Source organism: Melanotaenia boesemani, chromosome 11 (assembly GCF_017639745.1).
Source record: "Melanotaenia boesemani isolate fMelBoe1 chromosome 11, fMelBoe1.pri, whole genome shotgun sequence".
In the NCBI taxonomy this organism is placed as follows: Eukaryota; Metazoa; Chordata; class Actinopteri; order Atheriniformes; family Melanotaeniidae; genus Melanotaenia; species Melanotaenia boesemani.
In genome coordinates, this window is record NC_055692.1 from 23153038 (window position 1) to 23176309 (window position 23272).

The following is a 23272-nucleotide window of genomic DNA, read 5'->3' on the forward strand; positions in this document are numbered from 1 at the left end:
GCTCATGAAAGTTAATTTTTTAGGTTTCTCATTACTTTTGAGTTCAAATCTTAAGAACATAGTTTATAACAACAGATAGACCATAATCATCTGTTCTGCCTTATCATAGTTTTGGCTAAACAGCTAAAATATTTTAAATTTTCTCTAGTTTAGAAACCACATGTTATAGATATGTCATTTTACTTAAGAAAGCTCCTTACTTTCTCTATAATATCAATGAACAGATGATGCCTGATAGGGAGGCCACACCTGCTTATCTATTCAAACAGGACAGGGCGACACTTTTGTCAAGCCCATTCAAAACTCACGGATGCACAATTTTTTACAACAGTGGAGCTGTGAGGCGTAAGAGGAATCTAGTATGGGAACTTTTCATTGGCTGCTTCTTCGGTAACTGCAATCTGTTTGGCTATATTCACACAAGCCACGCCTCTGAATGAAACGTAACACGGGCGCTGGAACTCCACTAAGTAGTGATGATGTTGTGGTTATCCATGCCGCCGATACATCTCTGAGTGTTATCTTGTACAGAAGACCGCCTGTGAGAGTTCACCACGTATGGAGTTGAACTCGGGTCGTGCGGTGGCAACGCTGGAAATGTCGCAGATCAAAAGTAAAGACGATGAGGATCCTAATAGTGACGATGACTACGAGAGCTTGCCACCTCATGTCTCTGTAACGACCCACATGACAGCAGGAGCTGTGGCAGGCATACTGGAGCACACGGTGATGTATCCCGTGGACTCTGTTAAGGTAACGCACTCAGAGGCAGCTTAGCAGTTGTTTACATCTGTTGGTTTCTGTGGACCGTTCACTAACTAGCCTCAAATCACCGCTAACTAAACAGCGCGCTATTGGTTGCTAACAAACGTTAGCTATGAAATCTTCAGACAGCCCGTTCTTAGTTAGCCTCGATGTTAGCTCATATGAACACGACAGCGTCTTTGCTTCAGACTTATCAAACTAGTTAAACATCCTAACAAAATAAACCAAATTAATGATACAGTTTTTAAGCAAAACAGGCACCTTTGACTGATTGTTTAGTTTGTCTTGTCAAAACTAGTAACTTTGCTAACTTCACAAGCTCATTTAACGCTTGTACAACTTAATATATGCGACTCATTAAGACCTTATCGACTTTTCAACTGTGGGCGCATTTTTCCCCTCGCTCATATGTTTTTACGTTTACACGCATAAGGTCAAGTATAAGAATGGGTTACGATAGATGTCAAACTGCCTTTTAACTGAAAACCACACTCATTTCCCAAGATGATTTTTTCCTCATTCTCAAATGACAGATAAAAACCTCATTACTATGGTGCTAAACTTGGTACTGAGTACATATTTGTGGCCACAAACAGTGACGTTTACTAAAAAGTAGGATTTCCCCTCATTCTTGTTGGACTTCAAGTATTATTTTAAGAGTCCAGGACTAGAAGACCAAAGCAACACATTTCCCTAAACTGTCTCAATCCCTTTGGGATCACTTAATCTATTGAGATAGTCAACCCAAATTTCCCCGAGGGCTCTCCGAAGGGATTAATAAAGTATTTCTATTCTATTCTATTTCTATTCTTTTGTCATGTTAGCATCAAACCACACACTAAAGTCATGAGCAAAGTCATTACAGATTACATGTAATGAATGAGTGTGTGGTACTATGTGTTTGTTTGAGAGTGACCATTTTAGCAACATTTGATCTGAAATTATAATGAGCTGATTAATTATTTAGTCAAAAAGACTAAACTGATTAATCACTGGATAGTCAGTGGGTCACTGCTGTCACTTTTTAATCAAATACGACCCATCTCAACTACAAAGACTTAAGTGCTTTGTTTTTCCATAACTGTAAAATGGATTTTGTGTAGCAAGACCTGAGTACAGACAAAAGAAGACATTGCAATGAGTATACATTTTTTATTAGTTTGCCATTTTTATGGATCAGTGAATATTTTTTGTGTTATGTAGTCGCTGTTATTCACAGTGTAAACCTGACGACCAGATTTTAATTTATTTACTAGAGGCTCTTTCTTTCCTTCAAATGTCATTTCGTCTTAAATATTTTGAAAGTAGAAAAAATAATGATCATTTTGAGGGAATTTGGGGTAGTGATGGTAAACAGGAGTGGAACTGTTTGGATTACATTATTTTTTTTTTCTTTTTAGTATTTTTTTTATGTCTTTGTATAAAAACTAACTATGAAATGTAAATACTAAATGAGAGTTATAGACTAACATTGGTATTCATTGAGAACCTCCAATCGTTGCAGTGTGCCTATACAGTGCTGATAATAATTTATAGGAAGCCAAAAATTCAGATATAAATGTACCTAAATTGATTAGACTGGTATGCGGTATATAATTTCTAATATAGAATGATATTGGGGTCTTGTACTCTAACATTGGACCAAGTTCCCAGACCAAGGAGCCCTTCTATATTTTTCACTCATGCAGTTTTGTGGTTCAAGTTTGTTGGTGAGTGAATGTAAAGAAGCAAAAGAAAATTTCTGGCTCATTTTGAGTTAGTTAAAAATTGGCTTGTGTCTACAAAGTAAATGGCAAACTGTGGGTTTCATTTTGCACTTTGCTCCTGCAATCCCCTCTTTCTTCTGCCCAGCCATTGTTCTCTAACAATGTAGCGTTGTTTTGATAATTGGGCATGCTTTTCTGCCCCTAGCAATAATCTTGATGTAGTGCAGACATATTAATTAATATAATATAACAAGAAAATAGTTTTGTCGGCTTTGCTTTAGTGTCATAGTATTGACATTAACCCATAGACCTTTATTACCCAAACCACTGTGGCAATTTCCTCTTGAGGTTTCCAAATTTTCACAAGCACCATCCACCCGTACATTACGTGCCTGTTCAGACTGTCATGTACATGTCTGGAATTAACCTAGTTTTTTCGAGTTATATTATCCAAGCTGGAAAACTAAATTATTGTTACCATTTATTCTGTTTTCTCTATCACATGCAGTACAGAAAGCTAGTGTGTCTAAGCAATCAAAGTACATTGCACTTACTCAAATCCGTAAACTTTGAGATGAAGTAATGATGATTTCGTGTCTCACAACAAGCTTGAGATAGGTATAGCAGAAGTTGTGTTTCTGATCAGACATGTTTATTTTGAATGTCAGATTTCAATGGAAAGTGGTAACAATCCACTTTCTGTTTGTCTCAGTCTCTCAATAAAAAGCAAGACAGATCATGAAGTCAGGGAGTAGCCTATGTTAATGGTAGGAGGGGTATCTTATCAATGTTGTGCACATGTGGAATCGGCCTCATGCAGTAGAGGGTGTGTATATTCAATTACTCCTTTGTGGGATTGATTACTAAACAGTCATAGCAACAGAACTGATAAAGTTGGAATGATAAGACACAATCTGTAGTAATGGTTTGAATGGCTACACTAGTCAAGGCTTCTTATTTTTTATTGCCTCAGTTGATTGTAGTAGTGATGTATAAACCATGCATACCACATATACACTGCCTTAAGCTTTGCTTTTAGATTCAGCTGTAGAAAATTTGACTTTGACTTTATTTAAATTAATTGCTAAAAACTTTATTATAATTAATCTTGCGTGCTTCTTCTAAACTATTCCCGAGTTGTTTTCTCCCTGCTTGTTCTAAATTTTTTAACAAATCCTTACCAGAACCCAACAACCACACTTTGTTAAAGATGATACCAAAATCAGTATAAATATGATAATAATCTATTGGAAAATTAACATTTAACAGCTGAAAGATGAAGGTGTATTTTGTGGTTATTGTGGGATTTTTTACCATCAGATCCCATTTTAAACGAACAGATTATTTTTCTCAACATTTTATCTGGGTTTAGTTAAGAAAGAAATATGCACCAGGTACTCATAAAGATACTGTTAAAAATAGACTCAAGTCATTGGATACTTGTGGTGCTGTTTAGCTTAAACAGTGTATCCACAACAAATTGATATTATCGCTGCAGCCAGGTCTGTCCAGGCTTAATGTATTCCCACCTCATGGGAAAAGACTAAAAAAATGTCTATGTCAATGTGTCTGTTCGATGTAAAGCAGAGTAACTTCTGGACATAAATGCAGGCAAATAAGCTTGAAGCATAAACCATACCATACTTTTGTGTGCCCCATTTTCCCAAATCTATGTTATCGGAAGTGTAATTGATATTTTTTTGTCAAACCCAAGGAAGGAAACACAGGCTAACATGCTGACCAAGATAGACATGGCCTATCTCCCTAGCCAGCCCCAGATCTCCACACAAATAAAAACATGCTTTGTGTTATCCAGATAACTTGGCATGGTGGAGTTAAACAAAGGGCTGCCACAGCCTCCACACCAGCCTGGAAGAGACACACATCAATCAGACAGAATCTCACAAAGGCCAGGAACACTGAGTGTTAGATCAAAGTGACAGCATTACATTATGGCGAGAAATCATGATTTGAACTTACGGATCACTTTAAAGCCGTGCAGTTGCTGTCATGCACTAAATGTGAGACCACAAATGGATGCACTAACTATTATACAACCTATTTAAATAGGAACAATATTAAGTGATGCTTAAGACTAAATGCTATTTATTTATTTGTTTTTTTGTTTTTCAGACAAGGATGCAGAGCCTGCAGCCAGACCCTAATGCACAATACAAAAGTGTGTATGAAGCCCTGAAAAGGATTGTCAAGACAGAGGGGGTCTTCAGACCTCTGAGGGGCCTCAACATCACCATGATGGGAGCAGGGCCAGCTCATGCTCTCTACTTTGCCTGTTATGAACGGGTGAAGCGTTCTCTTAGTGACATCATTCAGAGTGGAGGCAACAGCCACATAGCCAATGGTACGAACTTCCATGTCTCAGCACAAATCTCTTGAATGTCATACCAGCTATTTTTACAGTAGACCAAGCAACACAGTGTGGAGGAGTGTAGTTGGGATAGTTCAGATCCTGTTTACAAAGCTATGACAAGTGTGTCCCAGATATGAAAAATCCTGTCTGGGATATGCAATTGTAAACTTGTGGGGTTTTTTTTTCCTCTTTTTTTTTCTTTTCATCCTTAGACAGGAAGAGGTTGTTAATTCCACACAATCTCTCCTAAATGTCTGTCCCATATTTGTGAGAAATTACATTATTAAAATGACTATGAGCTCTGTCAACAAGCTCTGTTCATGTTGTAACAGGTGTGGCGGGAAGTATAGCTACAGTTCTCCATGATGCAGTCATGAATCCAGCTGAAGGTAAGAAAAAAATCTTTATGGTTCTTCCATTTGCACTAAAATTTAACTTTGATGAGACAGTAGGTGCGTTTTCTATTACCCCTAGAATTGTGCAAAAACTAAATATCGTAATAAGAAAACAGTAATGGAAACACCTACATTTAAAAAAAACCTCAAATATCGTTAAAAAGTTTTTACGCTTTCATATAGGGCTGCAACTAATGACTATTCTGATAGTCGATTAGTCACCGACTATTAAATCGACCAATCGGATTATGTATCTCATGATTATTATATATGGATCTTATTTCACTTTCAGCTTTGAAATCTTGCATGAGGTTGTTAAGTAAGTCCGACGTGCCTCCTCTTTAAATGTTCGAGCATTGCAGACGTACTTCCGTGGTACACAAGGTCCGCTTTACAAATCTCACATGTATTTAATTTATTTTGTAAGTTTAACGTGAAGTTATCCCAGACTTTTAACGTTCTCTGCCGTGGTTTTCCTCCCTGGTCCGCCACCATATTTTTCCCCTGGCGGACTTTATTGCGCATGTGCAACTCTCAGCAGAGATAAAAAACAGAAGACGATGTCTCACTCTATATTTTTTCCCCCTCTTTGCGCATGTGCATTGTGCAACTCTCAGCAGAGATAGGATTAGAAGATGATGTCTCACTCTCTAGTTTTTTTTTTTTTTGCCGACAATAGTCAACGGCTAAATTCGTTGTCGACTATTTTTATTGTCGACTATTGTCGACAACGTCGACTAATCGTTTCAGCCCTACTCTCATATGGTGCTTTTTCAGACGTGTCGATATAAAAGTATATCGCAAAAGTGTAATGGAAACAATTTTTTCGCATTTACACGTCCCCGGATGTGACGTAAAGGGTCACGTGACCAGTTCATTTCAAATAAAGACGGCACGGTATGAGTAGACACAGGAAGAGACGAAAATCTTTTTACAAACAATTAAAGAAAAAATTTAACTGCCATCCTTGATAGCAAACAACATCAAAATGCAAAAGTTTTACAAATAATTCGAAATCTTCTTCCTCCTCAAAGTGGAGTCTCATGGGGCAAGGTTTTACGAGAATAATGGTTAATGCGCTAAACACCATTCAATAGAAACACCTGCAAATCGCAATTGCTCTTTGTTGAAATTTTAAAAATATTGCTGTTGTTTTGTGAAACAGTGTAATGGAAACGCAGATAGTTTTCAATGAAAGTGAGTCCTTTTTTTCTTTAAAAAAAAAAAAAGAGAAATATGTTATTTCTCTCTCTCTTGAAGAACTGTAAACAAACACATTTAGAAAACTTTATTTCAAGTAGAGGCACCAAAGCAGAACAAATCTAAATAAAGCAATCATTGATACCCAAGTTAGAAAGTTGGTTAAAATAAAAGAAAAAATAAAAGAAAAAAAATTGAGCACTTATCTAATTTCCAATTAGCCTAATTACACGAAGATGGTTATAATGTGGCCTGAGAGCTTTCGAACTTTCGTACTTTTGGACCTGTGTGGTGTGTTTGTTTGCACGTCGTCCTTGCAGAGGCATGTCCTGACTGAAGTATTACAACCTCTTTTTTTTTTCCAAAAATGGGAAAAAATACAGGAAGATTTATGACAAGCTCAAAAATCTGTGGTAATCAGGACTTACTGCATGCGCTTTGGAAACCCTGTTCAGAGCTGAAACAGCTGCGCTCCAAAAGTGACACCACGGTCCGAGCACTACTTCCACTACTAAAGCATCATGTCCAGAATCTCCTGTAATTAGAAGTACAATGACTTTTTAACAGCAAATCCAAACAGTTGGTTTTTACTTACAAACAGTACACTACTGCTTGATATAGAAGGAATACAGTTTTGAATGAGCAACATAATATCGAGTTATTCGAGCTTTAAATGATCCATTCAGTGGTGTCTTCTTTTCTGATTTATAAGGTATAAACATTTGTCATTAACAAACTGATACTACTACTAATGAGTGCATCTGAATAGTGGTCATTTATTCTTGTTGACCAGATAAAGCATGCAAAATGTAAGTTACTGCACAGCTGAAACCATCAGCAGCTGCTTGCTCCAAATTGCAGCCATTTTGGAAAATCAACCAGAATTCAATAAGTTTTGTTCTTTTATTTCCTCAGTGATAAAGCAAAGGATGCAAATGTACAACTCTCCATATCGAGGACTTTTGGACTGCGTTCGAACAATAACGCACACTGAAGGTGTTGGAGCCTTCTACCGCAGCTACAGCACACAACTGACCATGAACATCCCCTTCCAGGCTGTTCACTTCATCACGTATGAACTCATGCAGGAGCAGATAAACCCCCACAGGCATTACAACCCCAGCAGCCACATAGTGTCAGGAGCAGCAGCGGGAGCCGTTTCTGCTGCAGTAACCACTCCGCTTGACGTTTGTAAAACACTGCTCAACACACAAGAGAATGTAGCGCTGAACTCCATGAACATCAGCGGACACTTAACAGGAATGGCCAACGCCTTCAGGACAGTGTACCGGCTCGGTGGTCTGCCAGCCTTTTTCAAAGGGGTCCAAGCTCGGGTCATATACCAGATGCCTTCAACTGCCATTGCTTGGTCAGTGTATGAGTTCTTCAAATACTTCCTAACAAAGCAGCAGCTAGAACAAGAGGCGGGATCTGGGCCCCTGTAATGGAAAATTTGTTGGAGCTACACATATCGTGCCAGAAAGAGAACTTTAGCCTAGAAGTGTGTGTGAGTCACAGTGGTTTAACAAGCACTGATGAGGAAATAGCACGGGTCTGTGTGTTGTAAGGAAATCAGAGCGGAGGTGTGGCAGAGAATGGCACTCCTCACAGTTCATTTATTATCCAGTTCTCTGTGTATTTTTAAGCTTTCGCACGACCATGTTATCCAACAGAGATGGCCAGACTAGTTTCTTTCTCTTCCTCCATTGCATCAACCACAACTCTTTTCCGAGCTCTTTGTCTACACGTTGTGGCCACATGATGAAGTTATCGCAAACAATGTTTATATTTCTAAATATTGTAACTGCAGATGGGACAGTTGTGTTTATCAAGTGCCTCATAAATATCAACACTGTCTTTCCTTTTTTATATTTTACTCTTCTGTTCTTGACATAGGAAATATTTGTATATGAGTCTTTACAAATCAAAATCTTGACATGATTAACTTAGCGCTATCTCCCTCTTTTAAAAATATTATCTTTACACCTTTGATCTGGCTTCACCCAGCAGTAATTAATGTTTTGTGTGCATTTAGTACTGAATACCACTTTTTGTTTTTCCTTTTGAGGGACCCTCTTCTCTCTAAATGAAGATGTGTCGACCGTAACGGTCCAGTTATTTGCCTTGTTAAAGTGCAGCTCCTGAATCACGCACAAACTTTAGCTGTTGCAGAACAAAGGCAACTAGCTTATTTGCATCCATGACATCAACAAAACTGATATTGACATTTTCCTGGGAAAATGTCTTTATGCTGGGCCAAATGTGGACCAGACAAGGCTGTTACTTGAGTGTCTCAACCTTCTTGTGCTTATTTTTTCTGTGATACCTTTGTGTGGGCCATTTTGTTTTTGTATCACATACCTTAAATGCTTTATATTTTATTAAAAGAAATACATAATATATGTTTAATCAATACATATAAAACAGATTGTGATTCAAATCTTAACATCACTAATGTTATCTAAATTGAGCAATAATGCTGTGAACATCTTAGGCCAGTCGAAACTTGATCAAATCAAATATTTTTTTCCCTCTCCTCCTGTTGGAGTTACACATTTCCTGTGTGCTTTCTGCTTTTTCCAGCGTATTGTGTATTTTTGATCCAAAAGACAGGACATATTGCCAGATACTGATGTTATCCAGAAAGCAGTCAGATTTATTTGTTTTTAATTATATAGGGTTATTTTTTCCTCTTTCTCTGAAGGTTTATAGGATTCCAGTGGTCTCACAAACTTCACAGATTTCTTGTGCTTGTTTAGTTTATATCAATACACCAAAGAAGTGCATTTCATCCTATGTGTTCTTACTGGTAATCTCTATAACTCTTATGAGCCTGCCTGCTGTGAACTCTATTAATCTATTTTTTCCATACACTTTTTGACCCAAAGTAGTGTTAACTAGGTAAAAATAAAACTTGAATTACTTTAGAATTTCTTCACCTTTTTATAGGTTTACATTTTCTACACTTGGTTGAAGCTGAAGCCTCTCAAAGGGGAAATGATACGTTTCATGAATGTTTTACAGTCTTTTCTGTTTGGTAGGCGAATTACATCACAAACATTTTTTTTTAAATTAACTTCTGATTAGTTTTTATGGTCTAAACAAACTCATACATGTTGATTTTAAATGCAATATGTCTTCATATGGAGGTCATCTTGAATATAAAAGCAGCTTAATTATCATATATTCACAGGGCTGTTTTGTTGTAATCAGTCATATTGTAATCAGTAATATAATCATGAAGAACATTAAAACACTGCCAGTTTTTTGCATTACATTTGCTGTTAACACTATGCATTCTTTTCTGGTAGTAAATCATAACATTGTGTCATATCAGCATCACAGACATTAAAGTAATGTCTTGCATCAAATTTAGTGTGCAGTGGAGAAAAAAGGTTTTCTACGTGGGAAAAATTCCATAATGTAAATATGTTGATGCTATTTATGCAAAGTTAAATAAATGGGGGGGGATATGTGCTGAGGGCCATCTCTGAAACCAATAATGTTTGGAAGTTTGACAATAAATGATTGTGAAAATGCTGCTACAGTATGTAACACTGGAGCTTAAATAAAATGGAGACGAGGAATGTTGTGTGTTTGTGTTTTGTTTCAGGGTTAAATGAGTATTTGTTTTGATAGTCTGTTCTGAATTTTACAGATGGGAAAAATGTACTTTTAGCATCAAAATACACTCACCAAAAGGTTTACAAGTCAATGGAGTTTTGATTTAAAATGATCTTTGAACTATGACTATATAATCTGCCTGAGAAACAAAACTTAGACATGTTCAGTTTAATTCTGCTTTTATTTAAAAAAAAATCAGTGACTTTCAAATTGTTCTCAATAAATAAATAAAAAATTTAAAACACTGTCTTTATACTTAAATGCTGGGAGTTGAGGAAAGTAATCAATGTGTAAGGTAACCATTCTTTTTAGATAGACCTGTTTCCAGCAGGAGCCACATGTCTCCACCAGATGGCAGTATAATATCTATAATAACTGGTGGAGGCAGAAGCGATTTGAAAACGACTGTTACTGGTTTGATCTACCGCCAAAAAATGGGTATTATTCACCCTCAGAACTCATGACATTTTGCTATGTTTTCATTATTTATTTTACACAACATTAAGAAACTGTGTGTGAAAAGCAAGTGCACACTTGCTGTTACCATAGGAAATAAGTGTGGAAACTACTGCTGATCACATGCACTTTTGAGAAGAAGAGGTTTTGGGACATTGCTAGTCTGGTCTATTCAGGTGTGTTAACACAATCCCAAGAAATAAAGACACCAGCAGTCTTACGGAAGCAGTCGTTGCTGCCCATCAGTCTGGGAAGGATTATAAGACCAGTGACAATTCTGTCTCCATCAATCTACAAAAAATATTCAAAAGGCAACAAACATTCAACACAGATGCCAATCTTCCCAGAAGTAGATGTCCCATCACAAAAGTCAGACTATATACTGGACTATATACAGGTTATACCGACTGTAAGGCATGGTGGTAGAGGGGTGATGAAAGTAAGAGACACTGACAACATCGTATACCAAGCAATTACTTCAAGTTATTGCTGCTAAACATGGTTCTAATGTGTAAGCCACTGAATCATGGGGATATCTTTTGCATGCATTACACCAGTGTGTTTCAAGGTAAGGTAATAGCCATAAGTAGAATGGACATAAGTTTATGACAATGTCAGGTAGAGCTTTTGACTGTAGCAGAAGAAAAATCACACAAATATTTTAGTTTTCTTTCTTTTAGCTGGATTAATCTCAAGTTTTGTAGATAAAATATATGTATATAATAATAATAATAATAATAATAATAATAATAATGGATTCATGTAGTGCTTTTTAAGGTACCCAAAGTGTTCTGCATTGTCTCCATTATTCATTCACAGCACACTGACACATTGGTGTTGGTAGGATACATGTTTCTAGCCACAGCTGCCTACTTCTATCAGTTGTGCCTCCAAAAATGACTGTGACTTGAAAGTTATGCAGAGTTCAATAAATTCACATTTATTAGCATGTTGATTTTTTTTCAGCTCCACCAGTCCAGAAACATATCATAAATTCAAGACACTTATTTAATTCAATTCAATTCAGCTTTATTTGTATAGCACCAATTCACAACAACATAGTGTCAGGGCACTTTACATACAATCAATTTGAGCCAATCCACTGTCATCCAATCAGTTCTCCTACAAATAATTCATAATATAATTAATAATAATAAATAATAGCCTAGTTAAGAAAACCAACAGACTTCATTGAAACTACACTTTATTTCAATCCCCCATCCTGAGTATGTACAGGGTGACAGTAGAAAGGAAAAAACTCCCTTTTAACAGGAAGGAAAAACCTCTGGTAGAACCCGACTCAGGGAGGAAAGCCATCTGCCTCGACCGGTTTGGGTGGAGAGGACAGGAAAGATAGAACTACAGGCACTACAACTTTTAGCCAGGAAGACCTGCTGAGAGAGGAGAAATATGTTAATGATGCCAGTACTGTCACATGTTTATACATGGAAGATAATGAGCAGAAATAAAAAAAAGGAAGTGTTCAATGCAGCGTGACACTTACCTCAGGAGTCCAAGACTATGGTAGTATAACAAAGGGATGCCTACCAGTAAGATATATTAAAAAGGAGTTTTAAGCCTAATCTTAAAGGTGGTGAGAGCGTCTGCCTCCCGAACCCAGCTGGAAGCTGGTTCAATAAGAAAGGGCCTGGTAGCCTTCATGTGAAAACCTGTGCACATAAAGTGTAATAGGTTACATATAAAAAAGAAAAAAGTCAGTGTGGATTTTTTTTTTTTTTTCTGTTCTGATCTTTTTTTTTCTTTTTTACAAAGATGCAAACAGTGTGGAGCTTTTTGTTCCAATGCAACATGTCGCAGGACACGTACACTTATGCTGTAACACTGAAGTGTTTAGTTTTTGCCCTCTTGCATGAGCAGGTTGTTTATCTGAAGCACAAAACGAATGCCCCTGGTCTATGTATTCAGTCCTTGTCATGCTTTTCTCTAATCATTATCATCTGCAGTAAACTAACTTACCACTTTATATCTTTATCTCAAAGATAACACTGGAAAATTACCTTTCTCTCTCAGTCTGCATGTCTCACCCACGTTTCTTTCTATTTCTTTTACACACATAAACACTGTTTGCAGCAGCACAATCAATGTTATCCATCGGATAAGTAAGATGCTGTGTGGTGTATCTGCTGATGGAAGAAGAAAGGCAGCTGCTCTGCTGGGTCCGTAACATGAGGGATCCAGTTACACGATCTGAGGAAGTTTTTCCAGCTTTCCCATGAGAAGATCATGGCTGTTTTAAACTTCCTTATCAACTCCAACAAATTTGTCAGACAGTCACGGCATATTGGAGCACTGACAATGGATGTCTTTGTGGTCAGGGTTGCTTTTCTACTCATCTGTTTGGAAGATCTGCTTGTTTTTTTTTTAGCATCATTGGCCACCTTGAAGAAAAGGACAATGGTTCTACAACCGCTCTGATCACAGTGTATTTCTGTCAGAACACAAAAACGAACCAGGAAAAGCTAACACTCAAAAACTAGCTGCTGGGTGTCAAGACTTTTTAAAAATCTTTTTTACAAGAAAATTCTTCATTCAAATATAAAAAAAGGCAGCAGTGTTGTGAGATCCGCCTCACTGCTCTTCGTCATTTACCCTTCTAATCTAGTTAATCCAGGTTGTGCACAGACAGCTTTACGGACACTCCCTTAAACTGAAGATTGAACAAGATGGAAACCGACAAGCAGATGTTGTTTTAAGTCTTCTGTGTTTAGGAATCAATGTACCATGTCGCTTTGAGCCTGCGGAAGTACAGGTATGACAATGGCAAGTACAATAAAAACAGTTCTCCTAACCTTCAGCTTCATCCTTCCACAAGCTCCCTTATCTGATGAGCTTGTTCATATACAGCCTGAGAGACACCGAGAGATACAGTCAGGTTTTCAGTGCCGTCATAACAGATGCTATCTGCCCTCTTCATGTCTAATTACCTGTTTATGCTGAGGGCTTAGTGAATAGTTCAGCCTCTGCCAGTGTTGATAAGAACTCACTTCAGTTTTAGGAAATCGATAAATGTCGAGAATCATGTTCGATTAAGCTTCACATGTGTGAGACATGTTACAGTATGTTTTTCATGAATATTTTATTAGGTTTTAAAAGACATTAAAAAAATTAACACATGACAGCAGCAAATCGTGAACATATCACATAACTGTACAAATCACATAAAAGGTCTCATAAAGAGAAAGAGAGAGAATAGTAATAAAAATATTAAATTAAGTCAAATAAAAAATGGAATAAGCGTTAGGCTATGTGGATACTTCTCTAATAGTTAAAAGATTAGAAATCACACATGGAATAGAGGCAATACATCCAAATCACTGAAACTCCTTTTAGGGAGATAGAGAAGTGCCATGTTACAGTATGTTTAACACTGTGTGTTTTATGAGCTGACGATGTAATGTCCTCTAACTGACTTTGCTAACATCAGTTTTTAAACTTACACTTAAAAACAAGAATAAGAAATATTATAATATGATCATTCTTTGTCACTTGTTGCCCAGGTTTCTGTGAGGGCAGGTACTTCATAAAGGCAGACAGATTAGTGGCATGAGAGCCCTCAAATCTCCCTCTATCAATTCCATCAGCCCTCTGCTCACACTTTGGTTATGTTACAAACATGCCCTTCTTAAATATGTAAAGCCCTAAATCATCTACAGTATGCCATCTTATCAGCCCTGTTAGTGACTGTACTCATCCAAGCTTGGCCAGGCTTCTCAAAACTGCACTCATTTCTGATGCTGCATTGCACGCACAGTACCAGTCAAAGGTTTGGACACACTTCCCCATCTTTGGTGTTAAGAAATTCTCCCATAAATGTCCATGCTGGAATCCTCCTCCTCCTTGTTTGTTCTTTAAAAGTTTAAAATAAAATTTTTTTCAGTATACTTACGCAGCTCATATCATAGCTTCATGTTGAAATGCACTTTTACTGTAACAACAATGGAATGTTTTTCATGAATACCTTGTAGGATCAGGTACTTTAAGAACTATACTTTAACTTTCATCATGCTCTGTGTTGTCCTTTCTCTTTGCCCGGTTGAGGCTCAGAACTCTGTGCTAGGTTCTGTTTAAACAGATGCGTTATTTGGATTCTTAAAGGCGATACGTAGCAACGACACCCAGTGTTTAATATCGGTACTGCAGTCCAAATAAAAAGCAACAGAGAACGGGGGCCAAGAGGAAGAGGACTGAGAGGAAGAACAAGACAACAGAGAGATATGGGGCAAAGTGCAGGTCGAAGTGGGGGTTCGGCTATCAGAGGAAGAAGGCAGGGGAGAGGAGGTAGAGGACTGGTCAGAGATGCTGAGGAGAAGAGAGGAATCCAGGACCTCCAAAATGAGAGAAGGGTTCAGACAGAGATTTGTGATCTTTAGAAACCTTGTGCTGTATACATAAATAAATGACTGCAGCACTTTTCTAACAGACAAGATTTTCAAGTCCATGTGATTTAGAAAACTGAAATATAGATGAGCACACATCAGCGCTGATGGGATTTTTTTTTCAAGATATATTATTTTTTCTTTTAAAATACAATTCAAACCTAATATGATTGATCTCTTATCTGTTTTCCCAGAGATTCATTCAACAGGTGAGTGAGGTTGACCTTCGAGCAGTGGCTGTTTTTGATGCCATGATGACACTGCAATACCAGCACATGGACTCACCATCTGTTGCACCTTGGTGTAGTTGTGGAAATTGCTGGGAGAAATGCAGTGGCCAGGATCTGGGTTGACACGTAACACTTCTGTTGTTGTGTTTTGTTTTGTGGTCTTATGAAGATGCTGTACACACCTGGGTGTGTTGTTATAGTTTCACTGCCCACTAAAGGCCTGGCACATGCACTACATTTTTCTGGTCCTCTTTGCGTTTTCTCCTGCACGGACATAGTTTTCATTCCGCTGTTGTGTAAATGCATTTTTTTAAATGATTGCGGTTCAACAGGGCCTTAGAACTAGAACTGGACCGGTGCATTTTTATAGTTACCACAGCAGGTATAATTAATATTACATAAACAGTTATGCCACAAGTGTATAGTTTACATAAAAAATAATAACAGCTGTTGTTCACTTACCAGCACCTCTCCTGAACTGGCTTTGCTGAAGTTGGGGCAGGTACAGAGGGAAGCAGGCCAAACTTCCTGGGGTCATCAGGGCGGAGTGATCTTCACCTGGGCATCCCTCCACCCATCAGTCTGCCTGGGAATCCTGGCCTGTAAATCCAGAATAAACCCATATGTCTTCAGTGTCTTGAGTGTTTAGAGACCGAATCATCTGGAATTCTTTTTGTACAGTCTTCTGAATCTGAAATAAAGAAATTGGTTTTGCTTTCTTGTGTTTAACAAAAGATACACATCATTTGCATGATGTAACACCAAATTTGAATCACATCCTTGAATTACAAAGGGCAAAGATAATCTGACCATACAGTCATAAATTAGCATCAGTGAGCATAGCTTTGAAAGAAACTGAATAACCAAGATGTTGGATTCAACCTGTTTAAAAGGAATAGGAGGAATCAGCATAAGAAACTGTTCTGCAGTGGTTGTTAATGGCTCTTGTGATAGTTGTAGTCCAGAGCTACCAGCAGGGTTCTGGCCTAAAAAGCAGGTAAATGAACGGTGCTTACTGGCATACATCAGGAGGTTAAAAAGTTAAATCCTTTATTTCACAGGAAAAAAAAAGTTTACCCAAAGTTCAAGTACTTATAAACTTTATTATGCCACATTTTTCCCCAATAATGTTCTTCAGCACTTAATGTGCAGAAAGAACCTCTTAGCAGCCACTACTTTGTCCTATTATATTCCATGTCAGCATACCAGCAGCTCCCAAGCACCCACCTGTGTTCATCTATGACATGGTGACCAAGTCCTAGCCACAGTTCCCTGAAAAAACATGAATATGACACAAAAAATTTTCAAAAACACATTTGTGGGAAACTGGCAAATGTAGTCATACCAAACATCAGAGAGCTAGATATACATTTGACGAGTATACGTTAGCATATAGAAACTATACTGATTAATGAATACCACACAGCTCTTGTTTTTTTCCACTTCCAGTCTAAATGATGAAAAATTTAATGGTAGTTTCATAAGTTCAGGAGGCCAAACACACTTTTTACTTGACTAATTAGGCCCGAGCACCGAAGGCGGTGCGAAGGCCTATTGTAATGCAAGCGTTTATTATTATTTTTATTTCGCACAATGAATCGCATTTTTGGGGGCCTGAACATGCTCAAAAACTCACCAAATTTTGCCTACCCCCCCATTGGAATGCGAAAAATTTAATAATTTGGGGTGCTCGGGACTGTTCAGGCAAAACTGAACCAGAGCGCCACCTATTTGTGATGCCCCTCCATTGCAAGTTAGCAATCTTCATGAAACTTTGTACACATGTTCCACATGGTGGGGGGAACAAAAAAAGAAATTATAGTAAAGGTCTAAATAAAACAGGAAGTCGGCCGTTTTGGGTCAAAGTCGCCATTTTGGCGTTTTACTGACCTCGCATTTCAACGAACTCCTCCTAGAGATATTATCGTATTGACACCAAAATGGCTCAGCATGTTCAGAAGGCATGTGTGATCAAAAGTTATGCAAAACTCTCTCAAAGGAGTAACGGCGTACAGGGGGCGTGGCCTCAAAGTTTGATGTCTCGCCATGAAAGACGAAATTGAAATAACTCCCACATAAAACAACATTTCTGAACCAAAATGGCCACGTATGATAATAGTCCCATTCTCAACACAACTGCGTGGTCAATATTGGATTATGAATAGGCCACGCCCCCTGGCGACAGGAACTCATGTTTTTTACTGAAAGACCCACTTCTCTGACATTTTGAACACAACCGGGGTCAAACTGCATCAGACACCTGAAAACAAGTTGGGGATGATATCCGGTGAAAACTATTGCTCTAGGTTGCAGGGCGAGACCGTGGCGCCACGGCGAACTTCGATAAGACGCCATGACATCATAAATCAGTATAACTCCCTCATTCTTCACCCAATCACCATCAAACTCACAGGGCTTACTCATGGTCCAGTCCCGAACACACCCATATGACCACTTCCGGTCTAGCCCTAAGCCCCGCCCACTTTCAACAGGAAGTGCTTTTTTGCAGTTGTCGTGGTCCTTCTCCTCAGGCATGAACCCCAGACACTTGAAAGTGCTTCACAACAGGTCAAACCCTTTCATGATACTATAACAAAAATCTCAAGTTCCTTCGCCAAACGTAACCATGGCGAATATTGGTCCGAAGCCACCAAACAGGAAGTACTTGTAACTCACCCGGTGTACCATCGATCTCCACCAAACTCGGCAGGCAGGATCGTATTCAGAAGTGGAACTGAGCCAAATTGACATTTGCTGGAATAGTGACATAGTGGCTCTGTAGCGCCCTCTACAATATTTTGATCAACCAGCCCCGCCCAATACGTGGACCGACATGCATGAAATTAACAACATTGATTTATCATGCCAGGATGTACAAAATTGTCCATTACACATCTAGGCTAATTTCAACAGGAAGTCGGCCATTTCGAAAAAAGTGTCATTTTTAGGGTCATTTTTGCCTGTTTCTTGCCATTGCATTTGAACGAACTCCTCCTACAGACTTTATCGTATTTACCTCAAAATCACTCTGAAGCTTCCAGAGGCATGTGTGATCAAAAGTTATGCAAAACTTTCTCAAAGGAGAAAGGGCATGGCGGGGGCGTGGCCTCAAACTTTGATATCTCGCCATGAGAGACGAAACTGACATAACTTACATATAAAACAACCTATCTTGACCAAAATGGCCCCGTTTGATGTCATTTCCATGCTGACCACATCTCCATGTCCAGATGTTGTCACCTGGACATTGCTCAACGCTGCATGGCCAGACGGTGGCGTCATGACAAACTTGGATAAAACGCCATGACATCATTAATCAGTATAAATCCCTCAATTTTCATCCAATCACCATCACACTCACAGTAATTACTCAGGGTCTGTTCCTGAACAGATACATTGACCTACTTCTGGTCTTGGTCTAAGCCCCGCCCACTTTCAACAGGAAGTGTCTTTTTCAGACACTGGGGTCCCTCTCCTCAGGAATGAACTCCACACACTCAAAAGTGCTTCAGATCAGGTCAAACTCTTTCGTGATACTACCGAAAACAATCCTCAAGTTCCTTCCTCAAGCAAAACCATGGCGAATGGCGTTCATCGCCATGAAACAGGAAGTATTTGCAACTGACCCATAGTACTCCCGATCTCCACCAAACTCGGCAGGAAGGACATTGGTCAGGCCTGGAACTGATTTAAATAGACATATGCTGGTTATGTGGCTCTATAGCGCCCCCTATAATTATTTATTCTATCAGCTCCAACCACTGCTTTGACTGACATTCATGAAATGTGGCATATTTATATAACATGCCAGTACAAACCAAAAAGCCTCTTCATGTCCTGATGTTTTCAACGCCATAGCCCCGCCCCCTGGAAACAGGAAGTACCCCTTTTATCCCATTGAAAACCCTACACACCTACTCAAACTCATCAATATTATCCTTGATGAACACATGACTCACAATATAACAAACTGCTTACACCATCATGAATAACATGGCTGCCTGTGAGGTTTCTGTCCCTCGCCATCAAACAGGAAGTGGCTATAACTCTGGACTCGGTTGACCCAATGACATGATACTTGGCAGTTGTCATTAAAGTCCGAACCTCAACATGTTAGTACAAGATCAAACACTATAGCTCCACCTACTGGCCATGTTGATATCTGCAGATCTTAAAAGCATGATTTTGTTTGGATTTGTTTCACACTATTGGTCAGAACAAGGTCATGACCACTTCTGATGTCATTATTAGGCCCATTGATGTATGAGATGATGGTCAGAGAGAGACAATGACCACACGAGGCAGAAACATGGGGACGACTGAGCGTACGGCTGCCAGCCAGAGCGAGCTTGCTTGGGGAGGGAGGTTGCAGGCCGAGGGGGCGGTGCAATAGGCCAGAGCGGCGCCAGAGGTGCGAGGGCCTTCATCGCTGCTTGCAGCTTTAATTCACCTTTACATTTGTTATTAGAAATGACTAGGCCACCAATTCTCAACTAATACAGCCCTGCAGTCACACAAAATAATTTAATCATGAGTGTTGAGCATTAATTTAGACTAAAATGCTTTGTAAATTAGGTGTAACTGTTCGGTAAATTTAAACAAAACTCTTTACCTGTCAAGGAGAAACTTTGCCAACTCTGCATCTTGAAACTGATTTGGTCTTTTAGACTTCTTTACCTTTGAAAGAGACTCCAGTATTGATCCTGGTTTTACTCTGCCTTTGGTTATTTAACTTTTTCGATGTAGCTTCTTAGGTCTTATTAAAAAAATTTCAAGTCCGCTTCTTTTACTAGCTTCCATAACTGCACTTTGCTGCTTTATGCCAACACAAAATACCAACACTGGGCTCTCCTGTCTGTTGTTTGGCAACCAAAGGAAGTCACAGATTTGGTCTGAAACCAGAAAGTAGTGATGGGCTATGCAGTGCACTGACGTTGTTCCGCTCCGTAGCAACTAGTGTGAAAGCAGAAAAACTGAGCGAAAACATTGTTGATGGAGAAGAAAGGTTGTTTAAAGGGAATCATCCCTCCATCTTGGGTGACAAATTGTGACAGATGGTTTTAATTTTTTTACAGTTCCTACTTATTTCACCTTTAAATAATCTTTTATTTACATAGAGGGATGGGCCTGGTTGTAACAGGTCAGATTCAGAACAATATTTCATTTTTAGCGTACAGCACAACATTAATAAATGTACATTCATGCCAGACAGCATTAGACCTTACTAAACCTGAAGGTTTAGCCCTGTGATGACAAAAGACGTTTGACTCTGGGTCTGGATGCTGGAAAGTTCATATAAAGGAGATTTTGTGATATGTGTGACAGTGTAGTTAAAGAAAACCACTGGCAGACACCTGCAGTAGACCAATACAATGCGTCCAAATTACAACTAAAAATGAGACTTGTTTTCTTAAAGTAGCACATGTATTTTTCTTTAACATGAAATGTACTGTAGTACCCATTCTGAAGAAAAAAGAGTACATACATTGTTAGTGTCTAAAGAGCTCACAGCACATGTCTTAGCAAACAGGCTCTGTTATACTCCAGCCTACTATCACCATTACATTAATGAGGCGGAGCCACATGATGGCTACAGTGCTTCATGCCTGAGTGTCACAAGTAAATCTGGCATGTCCTTATCACCTGGATGTCTGCCACTGCATAGTTTGTCAGTGATTTAAACCGAGATGCACTTAAACCAGCTTTGTATCTTTGATTCAGTTCCCAAATGTTTGACCATGTGAACTATGCATTTGTTTCTTCTGGGATGATTTCTGACACTGTCTTACTACTTTGCACTGATTCACCTTATAGTTTCCCTTTTTAGATTCTTTTCTGTCTTTCTATTGTTTTTTGACTAATAAATGCGAGCTGTCTTTAACTTTCAGTTTAAAACAAATTCCTCAACAGACTTACATCAGACCTTGTGTCTGGTTTCACACAGTTGATCTCGTAATGTCATCTTTAGAAAACTAAAGAGCTGTTTATCTTCATGTAATCAGATCAGTGGCTCTTTAAAGGAATCAGGTCTCATTCTTTTGCCCTCATTGACAACATCATGCCTATCTCAGTGCAGCCATCGAGTTCAACTTTATGCAGATAGCTCAGATGTTTCCAGTAGAACACCCAAAGTGTCAGAACAGTGTTGCTAGCTCATAAAGCTAACTACAGCTACATGCACGCAGGTAAGTTACGCTTGATATACTGTACAACTGAGGGGTTCCCTTCTTGGTTTACAATGATCTTTATTTTAGTTTTACGTGACTTAACTGTGTCATACTGCAAAATGTAATATGATGTTTCAGAAATGTTTGGTCTTTATCTTGTAGCCTGTAATTTTACACATAGAATTAAACAATTTTCTATTGCTAGTAATCCAGAAAGATGCAAATAATTTCTACACAGAGCTTCAAACAAAAGTAAACTGTATCAATAATAATTTATTAATGAATAAATCAACAATGCCGCAACTCCTTTCAGTGATGATTCACTGTGCAAACTCTTGTCATGCCCAAAAACATTCGATTTTTAGTTAACATGGTTTTCTTTTAGCAGAGACAGTCACTGAATTAATCTGTGGCATTTAATGGGTCAAACATAGAACATACAATTCAAGCACTAGTTCATTATAAATCATGGTTCATTTTTACCATAGCACTTGGCCCCAGGCACCACTGTAGTCCCATAGGTAGGGTCTGTATTGATAAGCTTTACAGAAGGAGGTAATTAGTGATGATCTGACCAATTCCTCTCTCAAGCCCAGTCCCTCTGCTTTGTACACATCCTTACAGAACTCTGATGTCTGCTGTTTTCGTTTGGTTTTGTACCGTCTGTTCTGAAACCAGATTTTCACCTGGGTCTCAGTCAGTCTTAAGGTGTTGGCCAGGTGAGCCCTCTCAGGGGCAGACAGGTATTTTTGGTGATTGAATTTCTTCTCCAGTTCAAGCACTTGGAGATGTGTAAATGCAGCCCTGGAGCGCTTCTGTTTCCCACTGGAGGAAAAGCTTGACTCTGAGGTGCTGGGACAGGATGTTTCCAGAGACTCTGTAAAATATAGGACAGGCAGGTCGTTATTCAGGTAATCTTTTGGTGTTATAGCGGGCACATTAATCCAGTAGTTAGTGGTTCATGGTCATTGTAAGGTAAACTACCACCATGAAAAATGGTATTCTCAGAAAAACTTATTTAGTATTTTTCCTCACAACGTATTGTAACAAAATTGCACAATAAAACAGTTTTAACTAAAAACATTCATTCCAAGTTTTACATCTAAACCATTACAAAGTAAAAAAATACATAAATTAATGGATCATCTGTGCCTTATATTCCTACTATTTCAGCCCAGCAAAAGCTCACCTGTCTGTACTCCAAATGATGAATCCTGTTGACAGAGTTGTGCCGACAGCTTTTCAGATTCTTCCCTCCACTGTGGATATTTTCCCTTCTTCTGTGAGCAGCATTTACCATTTAATCTTGTGCTGTCCTTACTGGAAAGGATGTCCTCAATGAGGAAAGACGTCACCGGTTTGACTGTGTCAGACATTTCCATCCAGTTACTGAGAAACTGGAGGTTCTCTCAGTGTCAAAAAGCTGCAGGATGGCTGAAGCAGTGTGTCTCCTCACACACTCACGAGGTCTGAATTTATAAAGTGCAGGGGAGGGTTTATCCAGACTCAACTGAAGGAGGAGGGCCTTGAGTTCCGAACTAACTTTGTTTTGGTTTGCCTCTTCAGATCAGCTTGATAGAAAACATCAGAAGAATTATTTTATTTTTTAAATGTTATGCTTGCTAATGACTTAAGTACATATTCTTTTTAAGGGAGAAAATGTTTTCAAAACCATTATTTATCCATTTTTGTGATTTTAGGCAAATTTTCATTCATACTGAACATGTTTTTTCCTGGCGGTAATTCTACTATTTATTACCATGTGATATATTAAATATACTATCATTTGTTTTTCTGCTTCTGGGTATCTCTTAGGGGACAGAGGACAAGTAGCACATTGTGTTGGACAGTATTTTGAGAAGTTTATAGCATAAATAGAAGCAAAATTTCTCAGAAACTGTATGTAACAAATATGTCACGTCGGGCTCTTATGGGTTAAGAAAGCAAGAATAATTCTGATG

The 23272-nt window shown here is 38.5% G+C and overlaps 2 protein-coding genes across 2 annotated transcripts; one reads left to right on the plus strand and one right to left on the minus strand.

Moving 5' to 3' along the window:
* The first annotated feature begins 436 nt into the window (after positions 1-436).
* Positions 437-9845, plus strand: slc25a37 (solute carrier family 25 member 37). The gene is made up of 4 exons (XM_042000284.1): positions 437-753; positions 4605-4833; positions 5175-5231; positions 7353-9845. The coding sequence occupies exons 1-4, from the start codon at positions 559-561 to the stop codon at positions 7880-7882; spliced, it is 1011 nt and encodes a 336-aa protein (XP_041856218.1). The 5' UTR covers positions 437-558; the 3' UTR covers positions 7883-9845.
* Positions 9846-21552: 11707 nt separating this feature from the next.
* Positions 21553-22759, minus strand: nkx3-1 (NK3 homeobox 1). The gene is made up of 2 exons (XM_041999873.1): positions 22501-22759; positions 21553-22188 (listed from the first exon to the last, which is right to left on the minus strand). Exons 1-2 carry the CDS (start codon positions 22691-22693, stop codon positions 21791-21793), a joined length of 591 nt encoding a protein of 196 aa, XP_041855807.1. The 5' UTR covers positions 22694-22759; the 3' UTR covers positions 21553-21790.
* Positions 22760-23272: the final 513 nt, after the last annotated feature.